The 26,470-nt window shown below is 51.8% G+C and overlaps 8 protein-coding genes across 8 annotated transcripts; 5 read left to right on the top strand and 3 right to left on the bottom strand.

Annotated features, from left to right (window-relative positions):
• Window positions 1–374: 374 nt before the first annotated feature.
• IAR55_005399 (60S ribosomal protein uL4) lies at window positions 375–1,824 on the top strand (the record flags this gene model as incomplete). The annotated part of the gene is made up of 4 exons (XM_066948491.1): window positions 375–492; window positions 727–1,414; window positions 1,475–1,575; window positions 1,640–1,824. 4 exons carry the CDS (start codon window positions 375–377, stop codon window positions 1,822–1,824), a joined length of 1,092 nt encoding a protein of 363 aa, XP_066801059.1.
• Window positions 1,825–5,763: 3,939 nt separating this feature from the next.
• Window positions 5,764–7,762, top strand: IAR55_005398 (uncharacterized protein; the record flags this gene model as incomplete). Its single annotated transcript, XM_066948490.1, has 3 exons — window positions 5,764–6,027; window positions 6,236–6,331; window positions 6,389–7,762. The coding sequence occupies 3 exons, from the start codon at window positions 5,764–5,766 to the stop codon at window positions 7,760–7,762; spliced, it is 1,734 nt and encodes a 577-aa protein (XP_066801058.1).
• Window positions 7,763–8,378: 616 nt separating this feature from the next.
• IAR55_005397 (uncharacterized protein) lies at window positions 8,379–10,140 on the top strand (the record flags this gene model as incomplete). The annotated part of the gene is made up of 6 exons (XM_066948489.1): window positions 8,379–8,613; window positions 8,804–9,022; window positions 9,246–9,371; window positions 9,481–9,575; window positions 9,709–9,890; window positions 10,008–10,140. 6 exons carry the CDS (start codon window positions 8,379–8,381, stop codon window positions 10,138–10,140), a joined length of 990 nt encoding a protein of 329 aa, XP_066801057.1.
• A 2,505-nt stretch (window positions 10,141–12,645) lies between these two features.
• On the top strand, window positions 12,646–14,478 carry IAR55_005396 (uncharacterized protein; the record flags this gene model as incomplete). The annotated part of the gene is made up of 7 exons (XM_066948488.1): window positions 12,646–12,745; window positions 12,802–12,948; window positions 13,009–13,042; window positions 13,102–13,213; window positions 13,269–14,065; window positions 14,128–14,255; window positions 14,312–14,478. 7 exons carry the CDS (start codon window positions 12,646–12,648, stop codon window positions 14,476–14,478), a joined length of 1,485 nt encoding a protein of 494 aa, XP_066801056.1.
• Window positions 14,479–15,461: 983 nt separating this feature from the next.
• On the bottom strand, window positions 15,462–15,701 carry IAR55_005395 (uncharacterized protein; the record flags this gene model as incomplete). The annotated part of the gene is made up of 1 exon (XM_066948487.1): window positions 15,462–15,701. One exon carries the CDS (start codon window positions 15,699–15,701, stop codon window positions 15,462–15,464), a length of 240 nt encoding a protein of 79 aa, XP_066801055.1.
• Window positions 15,702–15,917: 216 nt separating this feature from the next.
• On the top strand, window positions 15,918–17,190 carry IAR55_005394 (uncharacterized protein; the record flags this gene model as incomplete). The annotated part of the gene is made up of 6 exons (XM_066948486.1): window positions 15,918–15,953; window positions 16,054–16,185; window positions 16,248–16,586; window positions 16,665–16,738; window positions 16,799–16,948; window positions 17,007–17,190. The coding sequence occupies 6 exons, from the start codon at window positions 15,918–15,920 to the stop codon at window positions 17,188–17,190; spliced, it is 915 nt and encodes a 304-aa protein (XP_066801054.1).
• A 308-nt stretch (window positions 17,191–17,498) lies between these two features.
• On the bottom strand, window positions 17,499–18,579 carry IAR55_005393 (uncharacterized protein; the record flags this gene model as incomplete). Its single annotated transcript, XM_066948485.1, has 5 exons — window positions 17,499–17,976; window positions 18,068–18,101; window positions 18,181–18,274; window positions 18,425–18,448; window positions 18,517–18,579. 5 exons carry the CDS (start codon window positions 18,577–18,579, stop codon window positions 17,499–17,501), a joined length of 693 nt encoding a protein of 230 aa, XP_066801053.1.
• A 1,469-nt stretch (window positions 18,580–20,048) lies between these two features.
• On the bottom strand, window positions 20,049–25,636 carry IAR55_005392 (uncharacterized protein; the record flags this gene model as incomplete). The annotated part of the gene is made up of 9 exons (XM_066948484.1): window positions 20,049–20,279; window positions 20,350–20,549; window positions 20,613–20,691; window positions 20,761–20,908; window positions 20,961–20,991; window positions 21,059–21,286; window positions 21,351–23,598; window positions 23,647–24,642; window positions 24,695–25,636. 9 exons carry the CDS (start codon window positions 25,634–25,636, stop codon window positions 20,049–20,051), a joined length of 5,103 nt encoding a protein of 1,700 aa, XP_066801052.1.
• Window positions 25,637–26,470: the final 834 nt, after the last annotated feature.

Genomic DNA, 26,470 nt, shown 5'->3' with positions numbered 1-26,470 from the left:
GCAGTCACGGATGCGAGAGTCGAATCCGGGGACTGCGGGGTCACACGTGACAGCGGCATCAATTGTGCCACAAGCCTGTCCTTCTTGACAGGAGACCAAAGTCCGAATTTCGAAACGAAACGCCGAAGCACCAAAAAGGAATCTGTACGTTTTCTTACAATGGCCCTGGTTTGTATGCAGAGACAGGAAGTGAGTGAGTGTGTGATACAGAGACACTGTGCGTGCTAGGCGAGATCATTTCGACACCTTTTCCAACACATCGCCTGTTAGTCTCTTCTGCATCCTTCAAGTCACAAAACAGTCTTTGTGAGTGCTACCTCTCCCAACACATCCTCCTCGTCGCATCCACCAACTGAACGTATCCTCACAGCAAAATGGCCGCTCGTCCCACCGTCACTGTCTGGTCCGCCACGGGCGAGTCTTCCGGCTCTCTTCCCCTCCCCGCCGTCTTCACCGCCCCTATCAGGCTCGACGTCGTCCAGCAGGTTCACAGTGAGTCGGAGTTTCATTTGGAGGAATGTATGGCAGGAGAAGAATGGAAAGAAAGCGAAGAGACAAGGAGCAATGTGGACTTTCTGAAAGGAATGGGGAAGAGTTCAGGAGTCTGTAGCGGAAGCTGTCTTTGCGGAGGGGTTTCGCTCCATTTCTCTGCAGGGCTACGTCCGGAGGGCATTGGAGAAGACAAGGCTTGTTCGAAGCGGTGCTGACGCTCCATCCCTTCCCCAGAGTCCATCGCCAAGAACAGGCGACAGGCTTACGCCGTTGCTGAGAACGCCGGTCACCAAACCTCTGCCGAGTCTTGGGGTACCGGTCGTGCCGTCGCTCGTATCCCCCGTGTTGGCGGTGGTGGTACCCAGCGATCCGGTCAGGCCGCTTTCGGTAACATGTGCCGAGGTGGTCGAATGTTCGCTCCCACCAAGACCTGGAGGAAGTGGCACGTCAAGGTCAACCAGAACCAAAGGCGATACGCCGTTGCTTCTGCTCTTGCCGCCTCTGCTCTCCCCTCCCTTGTCCTTGCCCGAGGACATAGGATCGAGCAGATCCAAGAGGTCCCCCTCGTCATCTCTTCTTCCGTCGAGTCCACCACCAAGACCAAGGCTGCCGTCGACCTTCTCAAGGCAGTCGCCGCTTACCCCGATGTCGCCAAGGTTTCCAACAGCCGAAAGCTTAGGGCTGGTAAGGGAAAGTTGAGGAACAGGAGGCACAGGCAGAGGAGGGGTCCCCTCGTTGTCTACGCCAAGGACGAAGGTATCGTCAGGGCTTTCAAGAATGTCCCCGGTGTCGAGACCTCCCCCGTCGAGTCCCTCAACCTCCTCCAGCTCGCCCCCGGTGGTCACGTCGGTCGATTCGTTATCTGGACTGAGGGTGCCATTGCTGCTCTTGACTCTGTCTACGAGAAGAAGTCCGGCTTCAAGTGTGTGGCATTCTTCGCATGTCGGCTGGCTAACACGCTGACACCTTTCTTTTTTCTTAGCCTCCCTATCGCTAAGATCGCCTCTTCCGACGTCACCCGACTCATCAACTCTGACGAGATCCAGTCCGTTGTCCGACCCGCCGGCCAGAACGTCCAGAAGCGTAAGTCCTTTCTTCTCATCTGTCTATCGATCGTCTGTTGACTAGATCTCTTTCTTATATACAGGACCCTTCACCCAGAAGAAGAACCCTCTCCGAAACAAGGCTATCCTCTTCCGACTCAACCCTTACGCCAAGACCCTCCGACGACAGGAACTCCTCCGAACCGAGCGCAAGGCCAAGGGTTCCGTCAAGAAGTCCGTCCCCGGTGCTGCCGGCAAGGAGTTCTTGTCCATCCTCCACGCCGCTTAGAGTGGTCATGGCAGTGCTTGAATGTGGTGTTGTTGATAGGCTTAGGCTCCTTACTACCTTTGCGTGATGGATCTTCTCTCGCATGGCATGAGTTTGTGGGTCGCAGATGAGAATTGCAGCTGCGCAATGTTTTATAATCAAGTGCTCCTTTCGACAATAAGAGTACAGGCCACAACATCGTTTCGTGAGCAGGCCCGATCCCACCGAAGTGACACTTTTCATTTTTTCTTGTAAGCTATCTGTTGGTGTATTCTGCAAGACTTTCGGCTCGGTGTCAAGTGCATTAATTCAAAGGGTTAAATGCGTGTAAATCACTGGCTGGTCAGCCAAGATCGAGCGACTCATCCGAGAGTGCTGATCATCACAGAACCTAGCCCTGTCACAGGTCGCAGGAATCAGGCTTTGACAGTGTTTGGTGATGCAGCATTGCTTCGTAAACGTACCGGTCAGTTGGGTACCAGACTGTCGTGCTCTTCTCTGTTATCGAGCTCACAGGCAAAGCGGGAAAAGGTCATTGCCTCACTACTCATTCCGAGAGAGACACAGGCCACAGACGCAGCTCGTCGTACCATATAGTTGTCGGCTTGACTACAGCTCGCTAAGATCATGTGAGCCAGACGCCAACGGACGATCGGGTTAGCAAACAGACATGTACGGTATCCTGCTACAGATTCTTGCAGGCTCGTTCAAAGGTTATAATATCGTTCCTTACAAGCTGACGAGGGTATTATCTCTCCCAAGATCTAGGAATCTGATTGGATCTGACAACGGAGCTGTGACGAATCGAAATCTGGACCCGACCAAACCAAAGTAAGTATTCGGCAAGAACAGGTTGCATTTACTGTCCACGCCATCTCTGGGCTGCTTCCCATCTATACTTGAGAGCCATTCTGAGCCGAAAGTTCGTGATCAGTGGTCGTAACTGTCCATCGGTGGTGTGTCGTACGTGGCTGCGCACTCCGTTCATTCTGTATTTTGCGACTGAATAGCGATTGTCTAAGTTGTTGCGACTCAACGATAAGCTGGTTTCAACTGAAAGTATGAGTGAATCTGGAGGTGATTGCTGACCCAGTCGTCCTGGCAGCTGTTCGAGGTCGAACAGCAACTTATTTCGTGAGGAAAGCCATACATCGGTCTCTGGGACGTGCACGTTCAGGCAAAGACGATGCGGTTCCCAATCCACACTGCTTACTGAGCGAAAAAAAACGTGTAGCGAGCATCGAGGCACGAACCCACATCGGAAGCAGACTCCAACGACTCTCCTTTGCAGAAGCCGCGATCGAGGAGTCAATGATAATGGTTATTCTAGACTTGACAGTATGAATTTCGGATCGGTTCCGTTCAGAGTACGTCAGTCAAGTCTGTTGAAATTCGATTCTTAGTACGTTGTCCGGCTGACGGTCAACTGTCAACAAGTACGTATGTGCATGTAACATTCTGAACAAAAGATCGGTAATGAGGCTCGATCAGCATCCTCGTCTCAAGGAACGATGTCGATGATTATCCATTTCGGAGACAGCGGACGCTGTATCAGGCAGCATGTACCCCTTTGAAAGTCACCCGTATGCTTTGTCGATCCTGTCTAGCGGGAGAGAGTGGTGTCCAAGCTAGACGCACGGCATACAATCTGCATCCACGCCCTGCCGGTACCACGTCGATGACGATTCCTGACGAGCTCAGATTTGTTTCTCCCGTCCAACGATGACACTGCTTGAGCATCACTGCATGGAGAGCCGATCTGCGTGCTTGCGCGTTGCCTACTTGTTCAAGGAGTGCACGAAGGACGCTCGTCGATGATGAGAAAGTCGGTGCATTCGGCAGAGTGATCATTGATGACGATAAGGGTATTGATGATGCCGATGATTTTGACGATTTGGACCAACAGATATGCTTCATCCACTGTACGTTCGCAAATCACGGAGGAGTAATTCCCTCGGAGGAAGTTGACCCGATCGACCGCGTGCAGAACATACAAACCCTGCGTGCATGATTGCCCTGATTCCCAATAAATGATTGAAAGACCCCCAAATTGTACCCTGCTTGGGCTGGGCAATGATGAGTCCGACTCCACTCCACAATTTCGCTCCACTCCTTCGCGGATATGAGTTGGCCAGGCTGTGTCCACGAAGATCCAAAAGTCGTCACCATCTTCCTTGTCATCTACGATCTGTATACGAGTGACGCAAGGCTGTGAAGCGTATGAGCAATCTATCCCCTGTCCATGAAAGTGTAGTCGTAGCAATAACATATAAGGAGGACGTATTCATCACTGCGACAATTGCCGCCGCCACAGAACAGATCGCTCGCAAGGTCAGTCAGTCAAAGAAACGCCTTCCCGTAGTCTCTAGGGTTAGCGGGATTGTAGGCGGGTCACACGACGGCCGTGCTGGATCCAGGATCCGGCACGGATGTAATACATCCTACCTTTACCTTTTGGGCCTGTCTCAAAGTCGGGCGTCGCCGAGCAGCAATGGCGGACTGAAAGGGTATAGTGGCTTATTCTGCAACATGGGATTCGCATGTTCGCGCTGCAGACACGAGACAGGAACGTCTCTGAAGCAGGCTAGTTTGGCTTTTGCTTGATTCGGGTGAGGGAAATGATGGAGAACACTTCGCAAAAAGAGCTGAACCCCCAACACCACCCCTCCCCCCTTCGTCACCCCCCCCGAAATGCTAGAAAAGTTGAAAATATGACAGTTTCAGGGGGTAGGGTGGGATGCTGTGTATCGGCGAATTTCACTTTCCGGGGTGTCGCCAGATGCTGTTATTTTTAAAACCGAGCGGTCCCTTTTGACGTAATTACCTGATCGGTTCAGCTAATTCTCCGATGGGAACGAGCACCTGGCGGAGGAATAAAAGCGGGACAGGTTCCCTTGAATGTCGTAGGTCTCTCACGGGCTCGTTATCTTCGAATATTGTTTACGTGATCATCTTTATGATCGCTCCCACTTTTCATCCTGTTTTTTTCTTGTTCTTGTTTTTTTTTCGGGGTCCGAGCAGATTTGGGGACCAGGTCGATTCGTCGGTCTGGTGGATGCTACCATGCTGCATGCAGTGAGTACGCCTCAGGATGGAAGGAAGAGTTTGGAAAGCTTGTGGGGCCAAGCGAAATAGCAGCATCTCTCAGGTCCTTGATCTCAATCAGGTCCGGCAAAGAAAAGTGAAAACGAGAGAGAGAGAGGAGAAGAAAAAAAATAGATGCGTGTCCCGCCTCGGCCATACGCCATGCCGTGCCATGCCATGCCAGCGTTGCAAAGCTATTCCAAGATTGGAGGACTTCGATTGAGAGAAGCCTGACTGACGGACTGACAGACCGAGCATTAATGAAAAGATATGCCAGTGATCGTCGCAAAGCAACAATAACAATCAAATCATCTATCCACCTTCACAATCCATCTTACATCCTTTAAAATACCATCATCGTTGCAACGCACGTCTTCTTGTATCCATCGTCATCACCTCTCAGCAAATCTTTGTACTCGACTGCATCAGCACCCACGGCAACGTCGTCGCTAATCGTCATCTATTACAGCGCATCATCATCTGCTGTAATTTCTCATATATATATCGCCAATACAATCATTTCGCACAAAGGCAAGACCAACATCTCTCGACACTCGTTATTCATTACTTGATCCAAAAACATCGCGTCTCGTCTCGCCGTCCTCACAATTGTCGAGATAGAATATCCCTCCGCCTCGGACGCGTCGCCATAAAGCTCTCGCAAGATCTGCTCAACCAAAGGACGTCCCCCGGTACCCACTCGGAACGGCCTTTGTATACGCACTGACACTAAAGAAAGAAGATTTGGAAGCGACATACCAGAAAACACTTGGTACGGTTCAGTCTCGCGCTCAGACTCGAGGACTCCGTGTTTCGAAATTCAAAGACCTTTTCAAGCGTCTCGCGCTAAGACCTCCATTCATTCTCATTACAAAGATGGCTACCACCACTGCTAGTTACGCTCCTTCCAACCTCTTTGATACACCACAACCACTCCCGTCCCCTCCGTTATGCCCTGAATCATCCTCATCCTTATCCTCCTCGGTCAACTCTTTCCGAATCTCGAGACTACCACCTCATCCCACGGTGCCTCAAGCTGGTCCATCAAGATCACCCCAGCGTTATCTCTTCTTTGCCGTTCGCAAAGGACATCAGACGGGTGTGTATACCGAGTGGTACGAAGCGGAGAGACAGGTCTATGTGAGTGTTTCAACAACCTTTCTTGCATATTCCGCTCCGCTGCGAAAAGAGCAAAGGAGATGTTGCTATTTGTGGACTCGCGTCATTACCCTAAATGCGCTCGACCTCGCTTCGAAATAGACCCACTCCTCATTCATCTCACATTCTCATCACTCCTAAAGACACGCTTGCACATGCATACTGACCTCGGGTTTCTGATCATCAACAGGGTCACCCCGACCCGTGTCTCAAGAGCTTCTCGACCAAGTTGGCTGCAGAGGCTTTCGTCAACGGGTGGGATGGAGCAGGCAGACACTCATTACCTGTGGGTAGAGCCTCACTCAACATCCTAATTTGAGAATCTTAACTGACTTTTCCTCAGCCCTCAACACCCAGACCGCTTCGCGAACATCTCGCCATGAGTTTCCCAGGTTCAGTCAACGTGGCTTCACCTTCATCTCCACGCCGACAATCGTATCATGCTCGACTTCTCACTACCGCCCCGCCACCGCCCACATCCGAATTCCCTGGCGACTTCTCCCCACCGCCGATTGATACCACCAATGTCAGACCGTCGTTGTCGCCCTCTCGCTCATCGTACCGTCAAAGCATGGTCAAGATTTCGAGTCCACTACGGCAGCAGGTCGAAGACGAAGATGATGGAACCGATGGATATGAGGGGCGAGCAAGCAGAAATCCCCTGAAGAAGGCGACAAGCTTTATCGGCGCAGGGGGTCTGCTGAGTCCTCCTCAATCGCCAGACAAGCTTTCAAAGCGGATATCAGTCATGGACAGGGAGAGACCGACACAGCGGAAAAACGTGACCGAAGCTGGGACATGGGCATCAAGAGGGCATCGCGATTTCACGCCTTCCGAAGGATTGGGTCTGTATTCGCGACCATTGTCGCCACCTATGTCTCCAACAGGTAGCGCGAACAAGCGATCGTCCATTGTCGGCCCATCGCCTCGAGTGCCCCCACCACCCTCCGGTCTTTGGGGAGACATCGTACCCAAGGCCACCACTCCAACCAGCCCGCTCTCGTCGGACGGCACCGCCGAATCTGCCTTGATCGACCCGTCGGCCCCCAAGTTCTCTCGTTCAGGTTTGAGAAAGAGCGGTGTGGTGATGCCTGTTGCAGCCAAACGAACAAGCTCATCGTTGTCCATCAAGGGTCGATCCAGCGCTAGCTCCTTGTTTTCCGGCAGTCCAAATAGCTCTTCCACATCACTGGCGAGTAATCATTCCGACAAGGCTATGCGACGTTCCTCTTCTGCATCACAGTATCAAGACCGTCTCTCCTCTCTTGCCGAGACTTCAAAGCGAGAACTTCAACTCAACGATGAGGGTCTTCTGGCACTCTCTTCGCTCTCACCTCCCAAACCGGCTTTCATGCGAAGGTCTTCTTCGCACTCATCTATCGCTTCGACCGAATCTGCGGATTCCATGGTGTCGATGACTAGTGCGTCGTCCGCTCAGACTCCTTCGCTTGAGTCGTGCGAGCCTATCTTCGAGGAGGGTGAGGGAGAAGACATCGAGATCCGTGGAGCGGATGGAGAGAACGGATTTGAGATGGGCATCAGCTGTACAAAATCTGATGGAGATGCGGATGGGAGTGTGGACAGCGGATCAATGAGGAAAGAGAAGGGTGTGAAGGGCAAAAAGACGGGTGGTATGTTCAAAAGATTGGCCAAGGCGCTCAAGCTGGAGAAGAAGGGCGTGGCCGGACAGGACATGGGGCGAAGGGGGAGCATGTAAAGGGGAGCTCAACTCACGACAGGAAAATGTGGAGTGGCTAAGGCAGGATACAGGACGACCTCAGAACGCATTGGGCATTCATTGTTTGCCGAAGTGGGCCAACAGGAAAGGCTGAGTTGTTGTGGACAATTACTGCTATCTTCTTTGACCCGTTTTCGATGTTCGATTCCGAGTTAGCTTTTTGACTGTTTGATTTTCGATTTGTGATTACTTTCTTCTTTAGACGAAACTTCTGGTCTCTGGTAGATCTATCGTTGTGGACACTTGAACCTGTTATTGCTGTAGTGTATCATGTCTGTCAATCAGCTCAGCACCCATTCATCCCATGTAAATCCTTCCTTTGCATGATCACGGAAGACGGGGCTGAGGTTGTCCTTTGGATTGCCGGGCCGCAAATAGCCGATGGATATGCGGGGTGAAAACTGGGGAACACAGAAAAACCTGGCTACAGCAACAACTCCGTTACCGAGTCTGTTGTCTCTGTGCGTTTGTGATGTCCTTCCTCCTTGTGCAGTCCCTCTTCTTATCATTTGTATTGTCTTTCAATCGGTCTTTCAGCATCGCATCTGTCCTTGAGTATCGAGCCGAACTTTGAGCAAGAAACGTTATCCCAATCATGTCAATCAGAACGAGCTTCCTTCCCGGTCTGAGAACCTCGATCGACCTCGCTCATCGACCGTCAAACAACCTCGTGTCCAAATTAGGAAGATCGACTCGAGGATACACGACAGCGACTCATACTCATACGGCTGCTCATGTTGATGGTGCTGGAACACATGCTCATGCTCATACGCAGCATCACGGACATGTGAAGAGGAGAGGAGCTTTTCGAAAGTGGTCCATCAGGCTTGGTGAGCTGGTCCCTACCTTCCACCCTTCGAACGCGACAGCATCTATGGCAGAATTGCATGCTTCGTTCTACTACTTTTCACAGCAAATCTGCAGCACCATCCTGTTGCACTATTTTGTTGTATCACTTACCACTACTAACCTCGTGTCTGCCTGAACATCATAACTGACCCATTCCTCCTGCTCTACCAGCCCTCGCCCTCGCGTTCCCAGCAACATACATCACAGGGGCGGCCTTCCCACCTCAACTCGTTCTCATGATCTTCCCTCGATATGCGCCCCCTCCCCCGCACAAAGACTCTACTCGAGGGAAAGTTCACACGAGCGACGTGGAACAGTGTTTGCAGGAGTTGGACCTGGTGGAGGAGATGAGGATCAAGGTGCATAAGGGCGAGGGGTGGTATGAGACCAGTGAGTGTTGGGCGATTTTGGGGGAGCTCCAGACGTGAAAAGGGAGTACACAGTGAGAGACCCGGATTCGCAAACCTGGGGGAGGGATGGCGAGGTGATTATGTCACGTTGTTTCTGCGCATGTCGAGGGGGGATTGTTCTAAACCTCTTTCGCTGTATGACCTGCTGCAAAGAAATTGACTGGACTGCAGGGGATGAGCTGACGGAGTGTCTCCCATGATAGGACCATACGACAAATACGATCCACAAAAGGTACACAACTCCTTGACCGCAGGCTCGCTCCGTGGCCCAGGGAAGCTAGCTGTTCCTCCTGTCTTGTTCGCGAAGACCGATGAGTCGCAGGCAATCGGTGAGTGCTATCATTCTGAGCCCTTCACATCGTCATTTGTCGTTCACATTCAAGTTGGATCCCTACATCAAATTCCATGCAAGCAAGCTGACTCTTTTCGCTCACACAGCCGTCATCCACCTCGGCCGAGCACTTTGCGGACACGACGGCATCGTGCACGGTGGACTGCTGGCGACTGTCCTTGACGAGTCACTAGGTCGAAATGTAAGCTAGCTTCGTTATACTGCAACATCTTGCACATCCCGCAACCTCGTTGCATTGATCATGTCATTCGTCCCTGAAGACGACTGCCCCCTTGTGCTGCTTTTTGACTGACATTTTCCCTCCGCCCCCGTAGGCTCTTCTCAACCTTCCCTCCCGTATCGGTGTCACTGCCAACCTGAACATCAATTACCGTTCCCCATGTATGGCCGACCAGTTCGTTGTCGTTCGGACCAAAATAGATCAGCTCAAGGGTAGGAAAGCGGTGGTCAGCGCTACTATGGAAACGCTCACGGGGGAGCGAGTGGCCGATGCTACGTGAGTGTCACACTCGCACACACGGCCTTTGCAGTCAGCTTTGATCGCTGTTTCTACCCTTGTGCCCAGACAAGCAGAGGTAGTAGGGCAGGGCTGACACTGTCGTTCGATTTCTAGTGCCATCTTCATCGAACCCAAGTGGGCTCAGTTCCTGGCCTCTTCGGGAGTTACAGAAGCCATGGGAAGACCTATGCCTTCACCGAGCAAGTCTCCTGCATTGATGGACGAGCAGACGGAGCGGATCATCTGATCTGAGGTCAGATAGCAATTCTATTCGGAATTCAGTGGCAGTGGCCGACGTGCTTCGGGAGCTGGGCGAGCATGCGGGATGGGTCAGATCGTGTGGAAAGGAATGCGGAAGAGTCGATTGCCAAATCGACGGCGTACGAAGGAAGAGATCATATCCAGGATAGATATCTCTGGGAAAGAATAAAAAGATTACAATTGTAGTTAAGAGTACCTATCGGTAGGTGGGGACATACGGTGCACTGGATGGCATACGTGTACACTGAGTCGTGAGGAGAGCAAGCTGGGTGTTACAGGTACAATAATGGTGTCACCCCAGAGGCGTGTCCGGATTTGTGTCCAGCCAACCGAGAACCTCTGTGAGAATCCATACTGGCACGTCCGAGCGGATCGACCAATCTTGGGATCGTCGTATCATCAGCTCCGAGAGTCGACGAACGATCACTTGGTGATGCCAACTGGCTTGTCCAGGTGTCTTTGATGATTGGTCTTTTCGCGATGGAGGGCCAAGACACAATCAGAGGTTTCGCCAAATTCTTCCCAGTAGCTTAGCTACTTTGGAGAGATCCAGTAGGAGACTCACCCAAACTTGTGTGTCCGCCGCTCACAATGCTGTTGCATTTCGACTGGAGTGAAGAGCCTATGGCCAAAATCACAACACAATGGTGCAAACCGGGGCTGCGTCTGATGGCCGTTCGGGCATTCGAAAAGTCGCCCTTGTGGGCCGTGATGCGTGGTCGTCGAGAACGAAACCATCGGTCTTCTTGATCGAGCCTTGTTTCGAGTTATCGAGATTGGCGGTGAAGCCAGTACCAGTGCTGGAGGTGGAACGGACCATTCAGGCTATAACGTGCAACGACTTGCGCTTTCAATGACGTATCAGTGAGAAGGAGTGCCCCTCGGTAGACCGGCTGGGGACATGCGCTCAGAGACAAGGACGAGTTAGATTGCTGGACCTCATTAACTGAAAGAGATGGAAGCGCTGGCGAAGCTTGTTGTGATATCCAAATAAGAACGAAATCACGCCAAAATGTCGGCAGCTTCTCCAGCAAGAGACACGATTACAGTCGCTGCCGCATTTCAGGAGTATCGACCCTCGCGTCACGTATACGGGGCGGACTTGGCAGTGTACACAGTAGTAGTGTCTAGTGTTTCCATGCTCGATGAGCATCAGCACAACGACAACGGGTTGATCAGACGGACCGCCGTCCAAACGCTGCCACGGAAGCTTGCGCGAGTTGGAAACACCACTCGCCACATCCTTGGGATCGTGAAACATTCCTGTTGCAAATATCGAGTATGCAGCGATTCATCGGACGATGCTATGGATACACAGACGAGATGCGCCAGTGGCGACCTTGCCATCGCGTTCGGGGACGACATAGCCTGGGCCTGCGTGCGTGTATGTGGGGTTTTCTGCGATGTTTGGCTATACATGACGCATCATAAGTTACTCTCGCCCTTTCGCCAGACACGCCTCATCTCGTTGCGCCACCTGAAGACACGAATGAATTCGGTTCACATAACTTTGATACTTCTCGACCCCTTACAGTTAGTTATGCGTGACTCGATCTTCCCAAAACTGGTAAAGCCATTAGAGTTGGTCGCTTGAACCGATACGATTCGATCGTCAGTACGATTTTTCCCCTGCTCTGACGGGGAGAGGCCCAGTTGGACAGCGGTTTACGTGAGAGCGGTCATGTCCGTATTACCATAACCAGTAGACCACGACATGGCCCCGATAAGAGCGATTCATTAGAAAACCGTTTAAATCGGATCCAATAGGAATAAAGCAGCGTTACATGTTACATCAACACAGAGATAAGCACAGGGTCTTGGCAAAAGAAAACCTTTTTTTCCTTTTTTCGACCCTCCTCGCTCTCGGATGGTGTTCTGAAGGGGGAAGACGATCGAGTTCCTGTCTGTTCCCTCCTCTGCTGCATCGTTCTGACTTCTCCTGCCGCTCTTCTCCCTGGGACCTCGACCTGTCACATTTCATACCCCGCTTTATCATTCGTCCATACTGCTTCCCCTGCCTCTTGCCGAGCAAAGGATCGAACAAGCGGTCCCTGGATCGCACTGATAACGACTTTTGACCGTCCGACCAATCACAACAAACAGTCCTTGATCCTTTCCCCTTTTCCAAACCGATTCGTAGTAGTAGCATCCCACCCGCCTCTCTCCCCGTCCCTAATCCACTCTTCTTCGCTCCCCCCAATCATCGTACAACCCAACCCAGGACATACCTGATAGACATCCGCATCGTTTCTGGACCCTTTCCATTCGATTTGACCGAACGACACAACAAAACCAAAAGGCGCTCTTCAATCAATTTTCTCTTTTACTCTTCTTTTTCCTCGTCCCACCGCATTTGCCATTCATCGTCGACCATCGCAATAAATAAATAAAAAGGTCGAGGCTATATATATATACATTACGGGTGACATCCATATCCGTACATCGACAGACTCCGTTGGGATACCAATAAGAAAACCGTCTCTCGCCCATCATGGTCAACGCGACATATACTGAGACGTCGCAAGACATCCTCTACTACCCCGATGATGGGTCAGATCCCGTCATCTACAATCTGGGTGACATGGCATGGGGTGAGCAGGCTCTCCGCGATCATCCGTCACACGGGCTAACTTTTACCCGTCCTCAGTCCTCTGCTCCATGGCCCTCGTCTGGATCATGATTCCCGGTGTCGGTCTTTTCTACTCGGGTCTCTTGAGACGTAAAAACGCCCTGTCCATGATCTTCCTTTCAGTAGCTGGTGTCGCCGTCGGATCCTTCCAATGGTTCTTCTGGGGTGAGCACGCTCTATGCTGTGGCGAGGGAACAGCGATTTAACTTTCCGGCATGCATACAGGTTACTCATTGGCCTTCTCTGATACTGGATCAAAGTGCGTTGAATTGGTATTATTTGCCGCTCGATCGACAGGCAAACTAACTTTTCCCACAGGTTCATCGGAAACCTCGACTACTTCTGTCTCAAGGGTGTGCTCGCTCAGCCATCAGTCGGATCCACTCGAATTCCTGCCTTGGTCTTCTGCGTTTACCAATGCATGTTCTGTGTAAGTATGAGCTTACTGCACACCCTGATGACAAATGCTGACGCGCCCGATTTAGCTCATCACGGGTGTCCTCGCCATCGGTGGTTTCGCTGAACGATCCAAGATCGGCCCTGTCATGGTTTTCCTTTTCTGCTGGCTCACCCTAGTGTACTGTCCCATCGCCAACTGGACCTGGAACGCCAACGGTTGGTCTTTCATCATGGGTGGTCTCGACTTCGCCGGTGGTACACCCGTCCACATCTCTTCCGGTACTGCTGCCTTTGCCATTTCCGTCTACCTCGGCAAGCGACGAGGATACGGTACCGAGCGACTCGCTTACAAGCCTCACAACACCGCCTTTGTCATTCTCGGTACAGTGTTCCTCTGGTTCGGCTGGTTCGGTTTCAACGGTGGCTCCGCTCTCTCTGCCAACCTCCGAGCCGTTCAAGCCTGTATCGTCACCAACCTTGCCGCTTCCGTTGGTGGTCTTACCTGGATGTTGCTCGATTGGCGTCTTGAGCGAAAATACTCTGCCGTTGGTTTCTGCTCTGGTGCCATTTCCGGTCTCGTCGGTATCACTCCTGCCGCCGGTTACGTCGGTGCTCCCGCCGCTGTCGCCATCGGTTTCGTCACCGCCTTTGCCTGTAACTTTGCGACCAAGCTCAAGTTCCTCCTCAATGTCGACGACACCCTCGATGTCTTCGCTTCACACGGTATTGGTGGTATGGTCGGTAATGTCCTCACTGCTCTTTTCGCTCAAGCTTCCGTTGCCGGATTCGACGGTATCACCGTTATCCCTGGTGGTTGGTTCGACCACCATTACGTGCAGTTGGGTTACCAGCTCGCCGATTTGACCGCTGGTTTCTCGTACTCGTGAGTATTTCGTTTACATCTCAGGAAAAACGCTCGTCATGACAACTAACTCCCTATTCCAGTTTCGTGATGACCTCCATCATCTTGTGGATCATGCATTTCATCCCTGGACTCCGACTCCGAGCCAGCGAGGAGGCCGAGATCGTCGGTATCGACGATGCTTACCTCGGCGAGTTCGCCTACGACTATGGTGAGTACGACTTGTCTTTTGCAAAAGGGCACGATGGCTGACCCAACGACCCTTAGTTGGCACTGACCCCGAGCTTCGTCTCCACCGCGTCGAGTCTAAGCCTACTATCACCTCTGGTGACGTGATCGCCGACAATGGTATCACTGGCGAAAGCAGTAACGAGAAGATCGACGCTCACGCCACTGGTAACGCTGCCGCGGGTGGTGGCCGAGTCGACGTTTGATCGAGTTGCGCTTAGCGACATCATACCTCCTATCCTTCTCCCCTTTTGCCCTCCTCCATAGACGTATGCTTCAAGGTGATCCCTAGTCAGTTGTTGTGCAAAGCAGAGTAGCGTTTGTTCTTCTGAAGCACAAGCGTTTTTATAATCTTTCGGTGTGGTTTTGCGATTCTTAAATAGCTCGTGGAGGTGACGAGAGATGAATTGGATTTCATTTGGAGCAAATGGTGCAAACGCCACATTAAACCGGAAGCGAGGCTGAGCCAAGTCAAGTCAAGTCAAGTCATATGACGAGTGAAAGGTTTTTGCCGCAGTGTGACCACCGAAATGTGATGGGAAGCATCCTTGTGCATCGGCTCATCCATCAGTTGTGATTTCATCTAACATCGATGGAACACACACACACACCACACACACACACACGCAGAAGAGCAACAGACATCATGACCACGAGCGAACATACAACGCATCCACCACCAGTGACGCGTACGACGAGCAATGCGACCACGGGATCATTCACGAGTTTCAGAGACAAGATGGCTCGAGCATTGAGTCCCAACAGGGAGAGGGAAGGTATGAGCAGCGGTGTGGGTGCTAGGTCACCTAGTTTTGGCAGTGAGTGGACGTGAGACTTCTGTTGCTCGTTCGGCCGATCTATCCATCTGTCGTTACTTGGGCCATCCATCATGATCGATATCATTTCCGTGTCACTACTATTTTCTTTTTCCCTTCATTTTTTCATTTTCACATCCCGATCTGGGGATGTCGTGCGGCGTGCTTTTTCGTTCCGATCCCGTCGAAAGCGGTCCAATTTAGTCGATCGAGAGGACTTCAAGGGTCTAAAGGGAAGGAGGGATGAGGCGTCTCAATTGAATTCGATTCGATTCACTGCACACTACCTCGTTATCGTCTTATCTCCAAGCGGAGGTCGGTACTGGAGGGTTGGGGGGCCATGGACCAAAACGACCAAAAGAGAACCCAACCAATCAGAATCGACCTTTCCCCCCTTTCCTCTTCCTCCAAATACCGCTCCCTCGATGGAATGGGGCTTGGCACAAACCGAGATATGCTTGCCCGCGTATCACAGCAGCAGTACTAGTATGAGGGCGGTGGGTGGACGGGATGTACGACTTTATCGGTTTCTGGTGATCTGATTTGTTTACGCTTCGAGATACCATACCATTACCGGTGATTTGGAAGAGGAGAGGGGAAAGAAAAAACGTCATTTTGCGCCACAAACACACCGTCTACTTTCCTCTCTATCAGTCCACATCCCACTCAGATGTCGTACTATTGCCACCCATCTTCTGATATCGACCACTGCTTTTGACAACGTTTCACTTTCTCTCTCCATTTGATTGCGTTCATTCACAACAGATAGAAGACATAGCCACGTCAATTGCAGGAAGCTTACCTTTCAACCACCCACACCCATAGCGAATATGTCTCTCGCCGAAGAACGCGGAAGACAACCCATCGTATGTATCACCCAACCCTTTGTTCAGCTTCACAGGCCGGGCGTTCGTCGATGCTCAGGTGGAGATCCCATTGCTGAACCGTCTTCTTGCTCCTGGGTAGATCTCCACCGGTCGTGGAGGTGCAGGAAACTTGGTCAACAAGCTCGAATCTCCTAATCGAGGCATCGATCCCTCCGTCGCACCCGGTGCCGAGCGAGGTAGAGAGTTGTCTCCTCATCCAGTCGGCGACCTCGTGAGTCGGGACTCTCATACACTGCTTTTGAAGAAGCATCAGGTTGACTCCATCTCATCTAGGTCACCCACTCTGGTCGAGGTGGTGCAGGAAACATCCGACCTTCGTCCCATTCTCGTACTCGAGAAGATCTCAGTCGAGAAGCCAAGGAAGAAGCTTTGCAAGAGAAACTCATCGCCGATCGACGAGGTCGACAGGCCGAGGGAGCGTTCTCCACAGGTCGAGGTGGTGTGGGCAACATCAGTAGATCAAAATCGAGAAGCAGAAGCGCGGTCAGGGACACTTCTCTCAGAAGGGAAGGTAGCCAGCCCCCTGTTCTTGCTCCTGCCGTCCATGCGAGCGGTCGAGGTGGATTCGGTAACATCTCGGAGGAGAGAGGCGATTCTATTGACCTCGAAAAGGTGAGTTTGAACGGGGGGTCACTCAATATGTAGTTGGGATCTGGCAACGAACAGTAGCTGACGCATGAGAGCAAATAGGAGGCCGCAAGGAAGAGATACGAGGACGGTGTCATTGCCCAGCATCATACGGACGAACTCAAACACCCTCATCCGTAAGTCCCACTGCTCCATTCAGTCGTGATGAAATTGCCATCGATTAACCCATTCTGTAGCGTTTCGACCGGCAAGGGCGGTGCAGGAAACGTTTATACCCCTTCCGCAACAGACCATATCGACATGTCCGCCTTGACTCTCGAGGAACGAGAGGCTTATGCCAAGGTCCACTCTCATGACAGGGAGCATTGGCTCAACACTGGCCGAGGGTGAGTAGATCTCTTGCTTGTCTATGCGTTACTTGGGTTGACGGGGATCATTATGTAGCGGTGCTGGTAACATGATTCCTCCATCTGCTTCAGCGTCGAAGGAGCACTCCCCAGCTGGACATGACCACGAGCGCGGGCGTGAGCACAAGGGTGGACTTATCAACAATGTCATGCGCTCCATCAGTCGTGCGGCAGGTAGAGAGAAGAGCACGGATAGGGGAGGCAGTGACAGTCAAGCTTAAGCGTAATGGTAGTGAGGATCGTTGGGGGGCCTCGATTTGGTAATTTGGGAATGATTGGAATTGGTCAATAATCTAATAGCGAATGTATATCCCGTCGTGAGCGTTGCTGAACCCAAAACGAATTGCTCCGTTGTGCCAGGCTGGTGCGATAATGGAATCGCGTGTGGGCTATACACACAAGCGGTCCGCAAAATACCGAAGACAACTCGTGAGCTACAGACCTGCGCGACGCCATCAATCTATTGGCAGGTTCATCGCCTCCTGACCCTGTTGCCATTGACCCAAGCTTCGCATCTGTTTCTCACAATCTACAAAATGACACATTTTTGTTTTTTCCTCCTTCCACCTCCTATTCCACTCCCGCTCCCTCCCCCTACACCTTGTTCACCACCCCCTCTCTTATTGACCTTGATCTGCCTCACGAGACTCTTGAATCCCGATTCTACATTACTATTCGTTTTCGCGCTCGCCTCGTAGAAATCACATCCAAGACTCCTCGCCAAGGAAGCACCTTCGTCCGTCGATACTTCCCGCGAATGATATTGATCCTTCTTATTACCCACAATGACGATCGGTGTTCTTCTTCTTTGTTGCTGTTGATGTTGCTGTTGCTGTTGATGTTGATGTTGGGGAGAATGTGAATAGGGTGATTGTTGATGATATGATGAATAAGGATATTGGTTCTCGTCTTCTTTCACTCGAAGGACTCGTTCGACTATCCGTTCTACCCGCTCAAACGTCGGTCGGGACGTTATCGAATACACAATGAGGAAACCCTCTCCGTCTCTGCGACAGAACACAGAACACAGAATAAGTTCAGATCAGCGATGATCTTGGACTCAGGATGAGGAAAGATGCGAAGCGGTCTCTGACTCACCGTATCCACTGATCTCGAAGAGCAGTGTATTCCTCTGCGGCGAGGACCACAAGTAACAAGTCAGGAACAGACAGACGACGATCACGATGTCCGGCCAGATCAGCAAAACTCACCTTGTCCGGCCGTATCTAAAACTTCTAGCAGACACGGTTGGTCGTCCACCACCCATTGTTTTCGATAACAGTCTTCGATCGTCGGGTCGTATGTCTGCAAGGGACAAAGTGAAGAAGTGTTGATTTTAGACGAAGAGGAATCATTTCGAGTCGACGGAGGAGTGAACTGATTCTGTCAGCGTGCGTTTCCTGTCTCATTGATGATAGTCCAGTCCGTTACGAAACGAAGCTGTCTATCACTGACCTCGACGAATGAAGACATTGTGAACTACTCGTACACCCCATCAGTAACCAACCTCTTCCGCTTGCACGTCTGCGAGAATGACCTGCACTCACTTGTACTGTCAAAGCAGTCTTGCCCACCCCGCCGTCACCCAACACGGTGATCTTGAACAACATCCGAGGAGCGGGACCCTGTGTAGCGAGACGACTCCGTCCTGTTAGCTTTTCCATCGGCTAGTCTCCAGCGTCTCGACCAGAGCACAGGACTCCACACCATTTCCTCTTCCTCTCCTCACAGACGAGTCTCTCACTGAGGGATCGTTACACGGATGGAGAGCGGAGATCAGGTACAACTCACCATATTGAGGTCTGTCCAAACCCTCTATGAAACCCGTGACCAACGGTAAATGAAATCCACCTGATCCGAATAGCAGAGATTTTGATGCTATGCGCTGCAGTAGTGAGTAGTCGTCCGGCGAGATGCAAGTCAGACCCTTGATTGCTGAAGGACGAATATCTGAGATGTGATAGTGACGCAAGTTGGTTGGTTGTGTGAACTCTGACAAAGTTTGTCGTCGAGAGATCAGAACAGAGCCAGGCTATACGAACAGTCCTGAATCCTGATTTTCTGGGGTTGGGTCAAGCAGGGGACTTTTGATCGAGAGCGATGTGTTTTCCCGTTCCCGTATCGATTTCGGTTTCGGGAAAGGACTCGGTTGTTTGATATGGGTGATTGGGTTGATCGTGGTGTTGCGAAGATTGATGATCACCCCGAAAAAGGTTTCAACTAAAGTATTATTCTTCTTGTATCGCAACTCCTTCTTCTTCGTGAGGCGATAGTGATTGCATTCGTATGTGTGATCGTGCCCCGTTATGTTTGTTTGCTTTTTGTCCTTTGACGACTTGCACAGATACGGAGATACAGATGGATTTGTATATCGACTGAATCGGTTCGGGGGAAGGGAATGGACGGACCAAGATATCTGATTCAGATCGACAAGCCGGTCCGAAGAGCGCTTGTTGGACGTCGTAGCTGCTCAACAAGGGTCCTGTCGCGATATGGAAAACAATCAATCTGATAACATTGAAGAGGACAGAAGAGAGTGATGAACGGGATGAAAAACCGTGCCAGGTGATTGATTGATGGATTGAACACGATTGATTGACATCGAGTGTGATGGTGCCGTTAAATTTAGCAATTACCGGGTCGCGTCCGCCCAGTACTCGTACGCATTCTTCTCTCGATCACAACACGGTCCAAGGAGCTTTCATTAAGCTTGAAGCATGGTCGACATGGGGCAGTATCTCGTCTACACACTGATCATCTGACTGATCGTCCTTGCCTCAGCGCTCCGTCTTAGGAGATGTCATCAACAACATTATACTAGAACACTCATTTACCGTATATACACAACTGTACTTGTCGTTGCACGCCTCGTAATTCCGATTCGAACCACCTGTCACTGCACTCTGAACCTGGTTCGATTTGCAGACAGGTGCAGTGCAGTCGCGATCCTTGAAAAGTCGACATCAAACACAAAGCGTTTTCAACGCTTTCCTCTTTGCCAACATTTTCACAACGAACCCCTTGTTCCTCGCCTGTGGTGCCTCAAGCTCCACTCGTACTACAACGCTTCCTGTCCGCTTTACGTCCTGACAGTCTTCGCCCCCCTTTTGGCCACAGCTTTCCCGATCTTACTCTCCGCAAACGTCCATTTCTTGTCCTTCTCCTTGATGAATCGATGCTCTAGCAGATCTCTCGCCATGGGTCGGTCTCGAGGGTCTGTCGCTAGACATTTATTGTACAGGAAATCTAGGGCGGTGTCTGACAGATGGATATCGGGTGGTAGAGGTGGCCTCGCACGTTTGTTGAAGAGCTAAACAGGTGCAAGGCATGTCAGAACCTTTGGAGACCACCACAACATCTGATCAATATGGGATACTCACCTCGAACATCGCTGCCACTTGCTCCATATCACCCCAGGGCCTCTTCCCCGACCACATTTCGAGGACCACACATCCCAAACTCCATATATCGACTTTGCCGGAATACGACCTCTCACTGTACGAGTGAATAACTTCAGGCGCCATCCAAAATACTGATCCCTTCATGTTCGTATTTTGGCCGAATGAATCGTACGCATCGGCTATGAAAAAGGACAAGTCAATATGATATCTGGTTGTTTGAGTTAAGATTCCAATCTACGTACAAGTCTGTTTGGAGATTCCGAAATCAGATATCTTACAAATTCCCTGTCCGTCGACAAGAATATTGTCACCTTTCAGATCCTAGATAAGGTCACCAACATCTTTGTCAGCTCCGGGCCCAAGGGAGCAATGCCATGAGTAAAAACTCACCCGGTGCCAGATGTTCTTCGAATGAAGGTACGCCAATCCCTCCAAGACCTGCTCGGTGAAAAATCTGACCAATTGAGGCTCAAATCGAGCTTGATTGGGTGTACGGTAGATCGACGCAATGGTACCACCGGGTACGTATTCGAGGAAACTGCATACCCGACATCAGCACGAGGCCCTTGCCTTCATACGGTTACACTCACATGGAGAGATACTCTGGACTTGTCTCGTAACCTACAGATGTGATTAGTGAGTCTCGCATGGGCAGCCGATCGGCCACTGCATTCAACGATTCACTCACCAAGATACGCCACAATATTTCGGTGTTCGAGGTCTTTCAACAACTCGATCTCGTCTCTCAGAGCTTTGACCATGCCCTGTTGTCTCTTATCGTTCCTGTCATTTTCGGTAGCCGGAAGCTCGACCTGCTTCACCGCCATCATATCTCCCGTGGTCACATTCAGAGCAATGTAAACTCGTCCGTACGATCCTTTTCCGATCAATTCGCCTTTGACCCAGTTGACGGTACCTTTATTGATTGACAGACTTTTAGCTTCCGCTAGAGGATGACTTGCAAGGAAAGAGTCACTTACCTGAGTTGCCATCTGCAGCAGGAGACTCAGGGATGGAAGAAGGGACTTGTCCCTGTGCCAACTTCGACGGCGTGACTTCAACGAGCTTATGATCCCACATGCTCGAACTTCTCCTCCTCTCCACCTTCTTCACTTGCTCAACGGGCGCTGGTGCAGCTTTCTTCTGGACCACTACATCCTCATCCTTCACCTCACGCTGGAGCGTCCGTCGCTTGTGGTCAGCGACCACTCTGATTGATCGCCTTGCCTCTGACTTGTTGAATTTGTTACGGAAGCTAGCGAAAGATCCCGGTCGAGTGGTCTCCGCCACAGGCGAGAGGGCGGGTTGCCGAGGATGAATGACTGGGATTGCTTCCATCTTGGAAGCAGTCTCGCTAGCTGGAGTGGTGGGTGTCGACGCCGCTCCATGAACAAAAGGTTGATCCAGATCAATTTTGGGGAACACACGGTCGAGATTTTCGTACAGCTGTTCAGGCTCAGGACGGAAATTCCATTGGTTGGGGTCTTTAGGCCTTGCAAAAGACTTTCCTCTCCTGACACCAGTGCCTTCTCCTGTACCTTCCGATTCCGTCGCGCTGTCTGAGGGTGTCGTGGCTGACCTGACGATGTCGGACGATTCCATGTCAAGCGCTGCGGTGTTTACGATGAGGTTCGGCTTCGACGGAGAGGGTTTCAGCTCTCCTGAAAAGGATCGTGGAGAGTCGTGTACGTTCATCGGTGCAGAAAGGAATAAAGTCGCCTCGTCCTCATCACTTCGGGTCCTGATTGTATCTTCTCCTAACCCGGGAGTCATTCGACCTATCAGATCCCTGATATGGCCCTCCCACATGCCAGCCTTCGCCGTATCATTCGAATCACTTTCATCCCGTGCTCGAACGGTTGCATCGGAACTGACCGTTCCAGCGACAGACAAGGTATCTGACTCAGATCTACCGTATCTGTTCGCTGACAGCCATGACGACTCTGGCGAGGGGCTTGTGTAGGGGAGCTGTGAGTCCCTATCATCATATATGCTTGATTCGCTGACTCGCCTCGGTTCATTGACAGATGGCAAAGGAGAAGTGTAAGGTACGGAGACCGAACCGCTTCTCGGTCGACCGTATGTGGGTGTCTGGACAGTCGAAGGGAAGTAACCATCGGTATCGGAAGTACGGGCTACGCGAGGTGGACTCACCTCATCGTAGTATGACGAAGGACGATGAGGAATGGTTGTTGTTTCGGGCGAAGTGGCACCAGGTGGTGATCGATCGTAATGAATAGTTCGCGGCCGACTAGCAGAAAGCGGTTCCCGATCGTAGCTGTTCCCGCGTACGGGCCGCGGAAACGCACTGAAGCTCTGGGCTTGGTGTTGATATGTAGCGGGGTTAGCACTGCTAGGGTAAGGTGAGGGGAAGGGAAGCATTCCTGTTTCGATTGTCGGAATCTGTACACTCGGAACTCGTGACGGAACAGTGTGGGACGGCTCGGGGTAACGTCCTTCGTGAGCTCTGTCCACCGATGGACTACGATAGGTTGCAGACTGCAATGATCGATGCTCAGGGTAACCCGGGGTGGGCGTCATCGCTGTTCGAGGAGGAACACCATACGGTGGATGTGGGAGTGCGCCCTGTGGCATTATAAGACGAAGATTATCCATTGATCTGGCGTTCTGCAACGATGGAGCTTGAAGGCTATCACCACTTTGACCTCTAGTGTAGGCGTAGGGATGTGCAATGCGAGTGTCACCACGCTGAGCGATCTGACTGGTGCGTCCGGTGACTTGCTGTAGTCTTGGATCACTCAGCCGTTCTTGCGCGTGAGAAGCTTCGGCATATGGATGTTGAGGGAAACCAGATGGTCGACGAGCGGGCAGAGTTTGAGGATATGGCATCTCGGTAGTGTATTGACCTGGTGGCGATTGGTAAACAGGCTGGGTACTGCCTTGTCTTGATGGTACTGATCCAGACGCTTGCCTGGGAGGTAAGCGGGGATCGGACGGCCGCCTCGCTGACATGGATGATTCGGGTCGATCGTAGGATGTATTCCAGCTGGGGTCGTAAGTTGCCGTTTCGTCGATGGGCGCGCCCACACGGGCTCTACTTCGATAAAACTCCTGTTTATCACGTCGGTCTCGCTCAAAGGTGAGAAATCGTGCATTCTTCTGCGCCCGCACTTGCTGTTCACGCTGATCTGCCTCCCAAGCAGTTCGCGCGGCTTCGAGCGCCTGTCGTTGCTCTTCTTGTTGCTGTTGTTCCGCCGCAACCTCTCGCTGTATTCTGTTAGCAGACGAACGATACTGAGGCAGAGACAGTCTCACCGCTCTGGCTTCGTCTTGAGCTTGCTCGCGTTGTCGTTGTTCGGACTGCACCCTCTGCATCATCTCCCATAGTTCCCTCTCAGATTGCTGTTCCCTCAACGCAAGCTCCTCATCTTGCTCCAGCTGCCGCCGTCTTTCTGCTTCTTCTGTTTGTTGAGCTTCCCGTTCTTCTCTTTGAAATTGTTCAATGAGAGCGCGAGTTTCAGGATCCATATCATTGTCTACGTTCAGGCCCAGACCTTGTCGACTGGGGCCAGCTGATGTGTTGTACGATACATCGTCCCGGATATCATTGACGCGGTTTAAAAGGGTCGGCGTAGCATTGGACGCTTTGGCAACAAGCATGGGAGGTGTAGATGGCGATCGAGACTCGTAGTGGCGACTCGAGGGAGATGAGTGGGAAGAAGCTACTCTAGGTGGAGGGGCGGTGATGGATGCGGGGGGTGTAGGAATCGCTGGCGAGCTCGTTCCTGCCGAAGGTTCCGTGATTGGAGATCTGGACCCTCCTGTCGAGCTGGAAAGTCTGACACCGGAAGTGTGAATGAAGTTTCTTCTTGTACCTCGCTGTAGTTGTGCAGAATTCCACTCCTCCGCGTCGGCTCCTAGGTCGCTCCAATCGCTCGCGCTGAGCCCTCCACGTTCCAAGAGTTCCCCACTCGCACTGCTCGCACTGCCCTCTTTGGAATGCCGACTAGACGCCCTTTTGAGCAAGGAACGTGGTAGGTCTGTGGTGATAGGAGACATTTCTGCTCGTCTCGTGTCGGCTGCCGAGCGATAGGGTGGAAGGTTTTGGTTGACGGGCGGAATGACCGAAGCAGCGGATGAAGGTGGCACCTTGGTCTGCGTGACAAGGAATTTGAGAGTCGCCCGTGAATCGCCCTGAGTTGAGCATAGGTTGAGCAACGCTGCTGGAAGGATTGGGACTTCGTCGGCCGGCTCGCCAATCTCTGTACGGTACATCAGGAACGTGGGATGATCTTCGTCACGTATTCGCAGCTGCAACAGGTCAGTCTTATCCCATGTGAAAGGTAATCACCTTGGAGAACACCTTTTCTCTAATGCCTTCAGCTGTGTTGATCCCTGTGATATCCACCAAGTGAAACGCTTCATTATCGGTCGTGACTTGTAATCTGACCTGATGTCCTTGCATTGATCCTGACCGGTTCCTGTTTCCCATTCCGACACTCATAATACTGCCACCCTCACTACCTGCTGCAGGACTGAGAGCATCCTCGGGGCTGGCGACGCGGCCCTGTGTTTGCGACCTGCTGTCGGAGTGGAACGAAGAAGGCGTAGGCGGCGGATAGGGATTTGAAGAATATGGTGTTGATCCTGATGGCGAGTGACCGCTTTGCGGCGATGGTATGGCGGAGCGTGGAGGAGGCGAAGGAATAGGAGGGAGAGGAGGAAGTGCACGTGAAGGCGAATGATGGACATTTGATCCACTTGCTGTCCTGCCTTCATGTTGCGGTCTGGCGGTTTGATCTGGGACGGGAGTAGTAAAAGCCCGACGCAGGTGCCGTTCAGGTTGAGGAGGGGGTTGAGGAGGAACTGGGAAGACTTCTGGTGGACGTCCGTATGTTATAGGAGCAGGTGAAGGTATCGGCGCTGAAGGTTGGGGACTAGGAAAAGCCGAGATGGACGGCAGGGGAGACGACTGTGGAGCAGGTATCGACGGTAGAGGTAAAGGACCGCGATCTCTCACACTCAGAGCGGGGGAGGTTGGTTGTGGGATGGACACGGAAACGGCACCACCTCTCCCAGAGCTCGACAAGCTGACGGGGGAAACTCCTGTAAGAGACGGTGATCGTTGACTCTGACTACCTGATTTGGGTGGTGATCCATCATCGTCCGAGTTGTCAGGGTTGGCGATGAACAAGCCGGGAACAATGCCGCGACGTCTTGCACCCTGCGGCCTGCGTGCTGGTGGAGTGGGAGTGGAAGGCCCCGCTTGAGTACTGGCGGTCAACTGAGGATGAGGTTGGACCATGTTGTCTTTGGAGCCGAGTGTCGGGTGCGAAACCAAAGTGCTGAGAACGTCGTGATGAGAGTTGGTTCTCCGTCAAGAGACGATATTACGACTCTTTTGACGTTTGATAGGCGACTGAAGGACGAAAGGTAGGGCGAACAAAGGTGGTGGTAAGAGAAGGAAGTGATCTGGGTCAGCTAGCCGCCAGTCGATTGATTGCTCCGTGAGTGGAACGCGAGTCCGACTCACCTGGATTTAGAATGGTAATGGTGATGCGAATTTGAATCTGGTCATCCTTCCGATCTATTTCCGTTGCAGGAGGTCGTGTACGTGAATCTGGGCAATGTACAATGCCGGTGTCAAGGTCTTTGATGTGTCCTCGATGCGTGTGAGGGGATTGCAAGATACAACTTGGATGAAAATGGTGAGGGTTCAAAGTGAAAGCGCTAGTGAGAATCAGGTCGAGTTGGTTGTGTTGAGTGAGTGTATGTGTTACCCGAGGTGGCAACCGACCGACTGGCCCTGACAATTGCTCGGGAGCCCAAAACGAAGATCTTCTCTCTTTCACTCTGCAACTTATGTATGCACTACTGTATGTATCACTTTTCCACAAAGCATGTGAGGCAGACGCATTGCAAACTTGGGTGCATCTCGCATCAGACTCAATCATGTGAGACATGTTGGGCGCTCGGATCCGTACGTTTGTTCCCTATCTATCACACGTCATACCATCCAGGCATCCAAGGAGTCGGGTCGCATGAGCGAAGCAGAACATGCTGGTCGAGTTGCGCCACGCCCAACATATGAATTGACCACACCACGATGTCGTCCACTCGTCGGGCAGCGTATGATACC

The sequence above is a fragment of the Kwoniella newhampshirensis genome, chromosome 11 (assembly GCF_039105145.1).
Source record: "Kwoniella newhampshirensis strain CBS 13917 chromosome 11, whole genome shotgun sequence".
NCBI lineage: Eukaryota > Fungi > Basidiomycota > Tremellomycetes > Tremellales > Cryptococcaceae > Kwoniella > Kwoniella newhampshirensis.
This window is presented reverse-complemented; position numbering and strand designations above follow the sequence as displayed.